Source organism: Bombus vancouverensis, unplaced genomic scaffold (assembly GCF_051014615.1).
Source record: "Bombus vancouverensis nearcticus unplaced genomic scaffold, iyBomVanc1_principal scaffold0066, whole genome shotgun sequence".
Classification (NCBI taxonomy): domain Eukaryota; kingdom Metazoa; phylum Arthropoda; class Insecta; order Hymenoptera; family Apidae; genus Bombus; species Bombus vancouverensis.
The window spans coordinates 89,017-99,364 of NW_027468957.1; the positions used below are offsets into that span (position 1 = coordinate 89,017).

Consider the following 10,348-nt stretch of genomic DNA (forward strand, 5'->3'; position numbering starts at 1 on the left):
ATGCGGTGCGATTCCCTTGCCAAACGGGTAGCTCCGAGTAGCATTTTGTTGTATGTCGTACTTTTACTTGTACCGGAATGCATTTGACTATGTGGACTGCTTCTCCTGCGATCAGGGCCATGTGTCCTGGGGTTTTGGATATGGTATATGCGAATTCATCGGGCAGTAAGATTGCTAAGCTTAAAGCATTTTCTATTAGTTTCTTCTGTGTGGTACATCTTTGTGTCAGTATATCATGGTACAATGTTGTCATTTGTCGTTTAATATGTTTCTCTACGTAAATGAATTTTGAGTTGACGTATGCGAATATGTCCAAGTTTTCGACTGCTGTCTTGCTTTTGGAGATAAACGTATTTCCTCTTGTTGTTTCAACTATTTGGGGTGTTCGGTGGATAGTAGGGTATATCCACACAGTGGCTGTTCTCCGGTTTTAGTCAGTGCAAATGTTACTTCTTGCGTTGTTAGTGCGTAAACTGGTTGTGCTGATTCTCTATTGGTTTTTATTTCCTGGATCTTTGTAGCAATTCCTTCATATAGCACATCGTACTGATCAAATTTGCATGGTGAGGGTGGTTGTGGTTGCCAATAAGTGTATCCGTCTTCAGCGTCTAGACAGTTTCCTTCGCTAAAGGTACATACTGTTCCTGATTTCAGTAGAATTTTGTTCGCCTCGATCCGTACTGGCACAACTGCTGATTTTAAACTTATCCTTACTGTTGCTTGTACGACGACCTTTTCCCAGCTCCCGTATGGGTCTACATACTGTGTTCCCTGGCAGCTGCCGTCGTCTGTTAGCTTGCCGGCTAGGACAAGCGACCTTGTTTCTGTTGCATTATCTTTTAGGCCAACTATAAGGTTTTGTGGTCCGAGTGAAAACGTGCCGTCTTGGTGCATCCTTGCACATTGTTGGTCGGTTGTTTCATGGAGGTATTCGGCGAATCCGTTATGCACTGCCGACGTGTGAGAGTGCATGCCACAGTAATATACAATTCGAGTTATTTGCACCTTGCATTGCCTTACGTTGGTGAATTCAAATTCTGAGAGTTGAAGTAGTTGTATATAAATATCTTGGGTTTCAGTCATTGTAGGCTGTATGCTGCAGTCCCCGATGGAGTTTAGAGAGATAGTGGTAACGTTGAGGTGGTTGCCATTGCAGTCATATCCTACCAGGCCGTATGCTATTTTGATGAGGGTAAGTACGATGACCAGGCGATTCATCTTCCTATTAACAATTTATTAAATTGTTTCTTACTCTCGAGTTTATTAGAAATAAGAATAATCTTTTATTATTATTAATATATATAAAAAAAAATTTATATTTATATGTTTTTTTTTTTTTTTGTTAAAACTTATTATCGGTGAAAATAAATACCATGAATGCTACCTGGGTTATAATTATATACGTATATGCATACGTATTGCTAAGTAATATAGATGAGATTTGTTTTATCGTTATAAATATATAAGTATATATTATCTATAGGAATAGATATTACAATTATAGCTTGTCTTTGAATATATATATATGTGCGTGTAATGGTAAATATGACGACTTATTTTACGAGTCACTCGGATTATCAATGGAAGTGAGTGTCATAGATATCGCCTACTTTACAACATGCGTGCATATATATATTGGTAAACATAAGTGAAAATTATATGCATAATTATAAATGTCGTTTGTTTACAGGTGGATAGCATCAGTATTTGGTCTTGTGCGTAGCATACAAGTACTTTATAGTTCTACGGCGCGGATTGCTATTCCTTGAACTAAAAAGTTTCTTTCAAGGTGAGTTAGATTAGTGTAAACGATCATGCATTGGAGGCATGATATAGCGGGTTGTAGGTCCGCTAGGTTTATATCACACATACGACAGTATGATATTCGTGTTCTTGCGGATACTCCGCATATGAAATGAGTGGGTGGGTCGTCACATAGGTCCTGGTGGTCTGGATCTAAGTTATCGAAACAGTCTTGACAAAGATGACCGTTATCTAAATGGTAGACAGAACGTATCAACCGAACACAGAGGCAAGACTGAACATCCTCCGTCGCTTCCAGATCGAATGCGGGTACGGGCCCGTCTGAGTCCTCTATGTTAGGGTCGATGAACTCGCCACCTGTTCTGGACATACATACGAAAACAGTTAATATATATATTTTATAATTTTTTATAAGTTTTGTTCGGACCTATCCCTTTGTACAAATACTGTATCCCTGTATGTGGTATAATATATAATATGTTATGGTTATGTTAGTTGTTGTTTATTATATATATTTTCCTTATCTCTCTCTTTTTTTTCTTTTTTTTTTATTATTTTTTTTTTGTGTTCAGTACCTAGCATTGCTATTATAATGCTGTATTACATTGTATTAGCTATTATTTGTGTTGGGGTGCGTGCGACGAATTTTCAACATGGTCGCTTGCGTGTATCGTTTGTTTAATGTCAACAGTAGCGTGTTGTTGAAATAGTTAATTTGTTAATCATTATAGTTTATTTTGTAGTGTTTCTGTAATATTGTTTGTGTTTCATGATATTGTGTGTGTCAATACCGTGTGCTACCTTAATGCGATAGCATAGATTGTGTTGTTTTCGAATTTCGATAGTCATTGTTTTGATTATACGTGACTCGCATTTATATAAATCTTGTTTAATTTAGTTAATGTTTTTTTTCTTTTTTTTTTGTGTATTGTGTTACCAGATATTTTGTGTAACGTAACTTTATTCCTTTGCACCGAGTTCAGTCATGTTGTTAATATTTAGTTAGTCTATCTTGATTAATTTCTAACCTATTCCTGTGTTTATTAACCTTTCTTATTTTCCCTATTAATTTATTATTGCATGTACTTGCTATTTGCTATTATTTTGTGTATGATATGAGTTAGTTCCCTTATTAGTGATTAAAACCTACTTGTTAGATTAACATTGTCTGTAATTCTTCAGATTCTACTCTTCCGATGCTGCATCACTTACCTAGATCATTCCCACAACATCACCTGATTCTTCGATATGCCTTGGATACTTACTACGGTTGTCTTCAATCGTCTTATATCTGTGGCCATAAAGGTACTGTTTAGTTTATTTAGTTTAATATGTGTATAATGCATTGTGTGTGCGACCGCTATTGTGTATTACAAAATCCACTTCTACATGTTAGATATAATAATATAACAATACTACGTAGATTAATACATAATAAGATATCCTTTTACTTTCAATTAATCTATCTTACTTATTTTCTAACCACTTTCTACACTTATCAGCTATTTTATTTCTTCTTGTTAATCTGCGACATTCATGCATGTACACTTCCTTGTATGGTGATTAATTGTTCACGAGGTAAGTTGCACTTCCACTGTTTTAGTTATTCGTTGAACTAACACGTTTTACATTCAAACAGTAATCGGAGCATTTGTAATAAACTTCTTTTTCTTTTCAGGTTTCCGCCATCTGTGTTGTTCGACGAACAGTGCCATGCTTCCATAGTATTGTTATAACATTTAGTACTGTTGTATTTTGCATTAAGGCAGTTGAAGTTAATTTGTTCATTTATTTTTCAGCTGGCTGTTGTACATGGTGTTTCGCAAACCGAGATCCATAACCTATTTTGCACGTAAACCTTCTCGTATGATGATTACTTGTTCACAAGGTAACTTTCACTTTCACTCTTTTAATTTTTATTGAATCAACACGTTGTATATTCAAACAATAATTGGAGTACACCTGATAATTTTCCTTTTTTTTCTTTTAGGTTTTCGCTATCTGTATTATTCGACAAACAGTGTCACACTTCCTTTTGATTTATCCACAATATAGTTATAACACTTAGTAACCTTGTATTTTGTACTGAGACAATTGAGACTAATTTATTCACTTATTTTAGGTAGCTGTCATACATTATGTTCCGCGAACAACGATCCATAACCTATACTTACACATACACTTTCTTGTTTGTTGATCACTTGTTCGCAAGGTAACTTTCACTTTCACTCTTTTAATTATTTATTGAATCAACACGTTTTATATTCAAACAATAATTAGAGTACATATAATAATTTTTCCTTTTCTCTTTTAGGTGTTCGATATCTGTATTATTCGACGAACAGCACTACAACATACACTACTGCACTACGTTGCCCACTGAAATCACTTTATTCATTGCTTATTTCGGTTATGCGCTAGTTTTAGCTTGTTTAAGTGCACTGTTCGCGGAATCCCTTTTACTTCAATCTTGACGTTCTGGTTCTGCAAGATTTCTAGTACCTTGTATGGTCCAGTATATTGATCGGAGAATTTTCCTTTACTGGGTTCTTTTAGTAGATATATCGAATCTCCTGTTTTAAAATCTTGAGGGTTAATTCGTCGATCGTTAGTCTTAGTTTGGATTTTATCAAATTTTCTCTTGCCATTCGTTGTACAGTGTTAATTTTATTGAACAGATCTTCGAGATATTCTGCGCATGTTGGTTCCGTGTTCTCTTCGATTGTTACTTCACCAATAGGTTCTCTGGCTAGATGTCCGAAACTAATTTGTGCGGGGAGAATTTCGTTCCTTTCCTTCATTTTAGTTTTTAGTTTGCGCCAAGACACAGGTTTACTGACATTGATCCAATTATCCAATTGCTTGCTAATAGCATTTAAGATACAAATTTTTGAGAGTGCCGCAGCCATATTAACCCAAAAATATTTTGTATATAGTATAGTGTGATACCATCCATATTTTCCTGGGGGAATCATAAGATCAGCACTACTTACTATGTTACCTACGTCAAATATTAGATGTAGTAACCAATAAAGTATTTTTAATCCAATTATAATCCAATGGCTAGCATATTTATTCAAGTTTTTATATATATCTTCGACTGGTGATTCCCTGTTTTCTCCCTTTTGATTTCTTTGAGCTCGTTGAACTTGCGTTTCTTCAGCTTGAAAATGTTTAGAATCCTTTTCCTTAGTTACCCTTTTTTCTTCTTCATTTATTTTATTCGCAGCACCTTTATTTTTCTCTACCTTTTCAGGATGAATAGTTTTACTGGAAGTGCTTATTATAATTAAATTATTATTTATTTGTATGGAACGTTTAGGAATATTTTTGGTAGATTTGGAATTATTCTTTGAATTTTTATTACAAACCTTTTTGCTTATAGATTCTGTTTTGGATTTAGGGATAGCTATATTTTTATTTTCTATAGTGTGATCTTCCTTGCAATTTAATGATTTGGCTTTGAGTTCGATAAAGTTTCCTTCTGATGGTTTTATAGAAGTTTTTGAGTGAGATGCACTCGCTATCTCTTTTCCTATTATGGTTGAAACATTCACGAAATTCGTGGAGTCTTGCTTTTGTATCTTTGCCAAGTCGAACGTGGAGAGGCGATTTGCACTTCCCAGCGGGTCCAATATCTCTGTGATGTTAGGCAGTGGATAAGCATTGCCTGTCGTCTCGTCGTTCAATCTCCTAGTTTCTGCTTTGTCTGAAAGTTCTTTGGCACTAACATTATTTATCTTGTTTGGTAACTCAGAAAATTTCTCACTCATGATCCTGTCTATGGCACCGTGCGTCCTTTTATTATTTAACGTGACATTATCCCTTATCACAGCAACGGAATGGTGTTTGCATTGAAAAGTTGATTGGTTGAAATGATCAGCATCTCTCTTTTGATTTAGATCTCTATCGAGGTATTTATTTATGCGTTTTTCTTCCCAAGTTATTGCTCTTGTTTCTTTCCTGACATTTTCTTCTATTCCCGGGTTGTTTAGATGTTTCTGCGACGGCGGTACAAATCTCCAGTCCTGGCGGTTGTTTACAGTATAGATACTATTGTATGGTGGATGAGCGTTGTTTTGGTTATAATTATCCGAAGGTGTCGGACGTTGGTATCGAATTCTATTGTTCACTTGTTTTAATTCTCGTGTTGCTTTCACGGCTTAGCGGTACGCATCGTCCAAGGATTGGTATCCTGCTATCTTTACTCGTAAATACACCTCGTTTGGGAGCCCCTTAACGAAAGCTTCCCTCGTGTCTCGATCTATCCTATCTTGAAATACGGTGCCGTACTCGTACCTTTCCCCGTTCATTATCGCCAGCCTGAGATCTTTGACGCGTTCTATGTAGTCCAAAATATCTTCTCCCGGTCGTTGAAATATTGTAGCTAATTCCCCTTTATATTCGTTAACCGTTTTTCCCGGACCGAACATATCTTTTAATTTATTCCCGAAATCGTTTAAACTTATTACTTCTGTGTCTTCTACGGCGAGAAACGCGTGCCCGCGAAGCTTATTCGTTAATAATTTTACTAACTGAGATTCTTGATGCCTAGGAACCATGTTTCGTGCACGCTCTCATGCTCTTAAAAATCGAAATACCGAGGGTCGATGTCCGTCGAACACTGGTACTGTCTCTATTGCATCTTTTAACTTAATTGATTGGGGATTAACTTCTATCGGTATTGTCGCTTGGGAAATTATCGGCGATGATACGGGTGTCTTGATTTCCTTTTTTATTTTCAGTGAACGCACATCGTCTTGTAATTTATTCATTGTTGTACTCATGTCGCGAAAATTCGCATCCCATGCTTTAAGTTTTTCCGATAACATCAAGATCATGCCTTTGTCCAACGATTCTAATTTAGTCGACATTATTTCTTAGGTATATATTTTATCGATAATCGTGACAACTTTAATCCCTTGTGGAGCGAATCGAACCGTTTAAACCAACTTTAATCCTCCGTGGAGCGTATCCCACCGCTGCCACCAAAAATTTATTACTTCACTCTGTTACGTATCTATTTGTTTAAATCGATCAAATTTAAAGTTAAATTTTACTGAAAAATTTTTTTTTTATAGTTTGAGTTTTGAATTTAATCGGAAGGGAAATAAATTGAAATGATATTATTGTGTATTTAATACTGATTTAGATTTCTAATTAATACGGTAGTTGCTGCCACCAGAAATAGTCTAAGGACTATTTCAAAATATTTTATTTTTATTATTTTCTTTTACGCTTAATGGGTAGCGTTAACTGACGCTTAATGCAACTGGTAAACGAATTCCACTTTTCGGCTAACCTGCTATGCGCAGGGATACTAGTACGGGAGAGGATTAAAGCTGGGTACAATAAATATTTTTCCTCGTTGAACGGATTTTTATTTGAATGTAAAATGGCTTAGGGTATTATATATATATTTTATTAGCTAGATAATATATATTTTAGCGTTGCTGGATTGGATAGGAATGTGAGATTTTTCGTTGTTTTATATAAATTTATTTTTACGTTTGACTTCTTCTTCTCTTTTAATTTCGCTGTAGTAGTTTGCCGTTAGGACCGAAACTCAATTCATTTACTACGATGGATTCTGTCACCACGATTTTCTTGCCTTTTGAATTTAATAATCGGGGATGATTCTAACGATCCTCTCTGTGTGGGACTCGTGTGATTTCGCAAGCCTTGCCCAAAGACGGGTAATATTTTACCAACAGTGGGAGGAGGAATGCGAAGATCGATGGGTGTTTTCGATAAGCGAAAACACCGTTTGCACAAGCCAACACAGCGAACGATCCTTTGGTTAAATTCTCGAAGGGAAATTGTTCTGTTATATCTCTCTTACAATCGCATGCAATGATGGCAAGAATATCAGTTAATAGCAACGCCGGTATTGTTCTTAATTTTCGATTAACCCCGACGATGTATTTAATAGTCCTTCCTGTGCGGGACTTATGTGATTTCGCAAGCCTTGCCCAAAGACGGGTAATATTTTACCAACAATGGGAGGAGGAATGCGAAGATCAGTGGATGTTTCAGTAGTTGAAAACACCGTTCGCACAAGCCGACACAGCGGACAACTCTTTTGTTAAAAGTTTAAACAATGATTCTATCTTCAAAACCGTTCACGAAAATAAAACGAAATCGATGATAGGAAGTTCTAATTCAATTCTCGAGGGCAACGAGATTACCAGAGAAGAAGGAAATTTTCAAAATTAATTTTCTTACCTTGAGGAGTAGGTGCTGTCTGGTGCCATTGCCTCAGCCGCTCCGGTGGTCGTCGAAGTTTTGTTGAGTTTATTATTTGAACTCGAATATAGTTTACTATCAACTCTTACTTTATTTATCTATTTTAATACAGACTGAGCAATTCACTTAGCTGGATTAATACCGCAATTACAATGCGCGTTTGTGTTTAAACGATGAAATGAGGACTTCAAAGATAAAATTTTCTTTTTACTTAGTCGCGACTCTCTTTTCTTGACCGAAAAAATTAAGACCCCGAAACGCAAAATACTATACAAAATTTCTAAACGCAGTGATGAGCGCAATAACGAACGTAGTAATAAATTAATAATGGGCCGTAATAACAAACGATCACAAGAATTATGAACAAACTAATGAGCGAAGAATAATGAGCCGTAAGGAATGAACACTATAAAAAATGAACGAACGCAAATTATAAGAAGAATGGACACTATAATAATGAACAAAGAATAATGAACCGTAATAAGAATGTTCACCAGAATAATAATGAGCGCTGCGCTATGTTGCTACGCTTATTTATAATGCCATCCCCCACGGGGTGGTGGTCCACTGGGGGTACGCTTCCGTGGGAATCGGGATGTTGCAGTTTGGGCTTCTTGGAATCGTACGTGACAAAATGCAAATTCCATATTTCGACTTAGTTTTTATCAGTCCTGTGTTCCGCTGAGCTAGCGTCTAGGAGATTTGAAGCATTCCACGCTGATCTAATCCTTTCCACGAGAAACTTCCACGTGCTGTACCGTGGGAATTACCGGTGTTCTTCGACGCGTGGAAGGGCTGATGGCTGCAGCATCATTATCATTTCAATGTTTACTGGGTAAACACGCGCAGCTCCGCTGCTCTCCCATAACAAGGACCTCCTCCTTCGAGTTGTTTTGCGTAAGTTTGGATGTTTGCATATTAAGGTTGTTTTTGTGATTTTGATTGTTTTTTCCTTTTTTGCTATTTCCCTAGGCTTCGGTGATCGACGTTCGAACAATGTTTGCGGAGTCGTTTCCATCAGAGGTTCCTTTCCAGACTTCCCTGGTACGTATTTAGTCTTGTTTTTAGTCCGCTTGATTCGTCCTGTTTCGTTTTATTTAAAATATACCGTGTTGTTCTCAGCCCAAGCGAAAGAGGGATTCCGAAGAACCCATGGGCGACTCGGGAGGACCAATCAAACGCATGCGGCCCTGTGATAAACCACGAGTATCAGAGTGATTGGAGGAACTATTCAACATTGGTGCCGAGGCCGTGTCGAAATTGGGCTTTGACGATTTGGTTACTTTCGACGAGAATTTCTTCGATGCAGAGACCGTCGTATTGGAGAGGGAACCCCCTCTGGTTGAAATCGTTGATACCGATCGTTGCGTGAAAGTTCGTTTTGCGAATGAAATTCCCGAAGAGGTTTTGGAGGCACATCTTCGTCACCATGCTTCTGGGAGAAAGGGAATTTCCCCTGTTGTGCGCTATTGGTGTATGCGTGAGTTCAGCGAACTTTATCCCGGAGCTCCTTGCTTCGATTTTGATTTAGTGTAGCTGCTTCAATTTCGTTGGTTCGCTGTTTGATGTTCCTTATTATTATTAATTTTTTGATGTATTTTGTTTTGTGTTCAATATATATATATATATATATATATATATATATATATATATATATATATATATATATATATTTTGAATGTGATAGTGTTAGGTTATCTATTTTACGTTTCTTATTTTTTTCAATTTTATATTTCCCCCCTTTTAATTAATTATATATATATATTTTTTTTTTACATTTGTAGTTGCGCATAGAATTTATTAAAGAAAAGTGTTAACAATGTGTTTTCATGATTTGTTTCTCGCGCCTGACTTTCATTAATCCCTAACATTCCTGTCGCCATGACGCGTGTAAATCCAACATGGCTGCTCATAAATGTCATCAGGAAAGTTTTTAGTGACGGGTCTTTAGTTTTGTTTGATATCGAAGTAATTTTTCGTCTGTCGCTCGTTTTTCCTTATTCTACCGCAATTAGAACATTTATTTATTAATATTGTTTTAAAGTGACAATAGTATAATATGTATATATATGTCGGAGATGAAATGAAAACCGGAGCCTTCCCTATGCAATTTTGAGAAAGCCTTTTAATGCTTTAGCCCAGATTTTATCATAACTGTAATTAAGTAATTGTCATCTGTAATTGTTTGACATTTGTGAAAAGCGAAAGTGGGTTCGAGGTGACAACTGGTCGCTGAACGTAGCCACGGTCACGGGATAAACGTTTTGCCTGACGAAGGTGTGGATCGGTTGTATTGTTCTCCCTAGAAATCACATAGAATTGTACTTTAGAGATGTCG

At 36.5% G+C, this 10,348-nt stretch overlaps 1 protein-coding gene across 1 annotated transcript; it reads left to right on the plus strand.

Annotated features, from left to right (window-relative positions):
* The first annotated feature begins 2,398 nt into the window (after nucleotides 1-2,398).
* LOC143304943 (uncharacterized) lies at nucleotides 2,399-4,824 on the plus strand. Its single transcript, XM_076627494.1, has 4 exons — nucleotides 2,399-3,342; nucleotides 3,443-3,488; nucleotides 3,564-3,652; nucleotides 3,755-4,824. The coding sequence occupies exons 1-4, from the start codon at nucleotides 3,096-3,098 to the stop codon at nucleotides 3,817-3,819; spliced, it is 447 nt and encodes a 148-aa protein (XP_076483609.1). The 5' UTR covers nucleotides 2,399-3,095; the 3' UTR covers nucleotides 3,820-4,824.
* Nucleotides 4,825-10,348: the final 5,524 nt, after the last annotated feature.

Bases quoted from the DNA above. Each gene is read 5' to 3' on its own strand.
- LOC143304943 (XM_076627494.1), top strand. From the start codon at position 3,096: ATGTGTATAATGCATTGTGTGTGCGACCGCTATTGTGTATTACAAAAT. The intron at 3,343-3,442 runs GTAAGTTGCACT...TTTTCTTTTCAG, and splicing joins GGTGATTAATTGTTCACGAG to GTTTCCGCCATCTGTGTTGT. The intron at 3,489-3,563 runs GTATTGTTATAA...TTTATTTTTCAG, and splicing joins AACAGTGCCATGCTTCCATA to CTGGCTGTTGTACATGGTGT.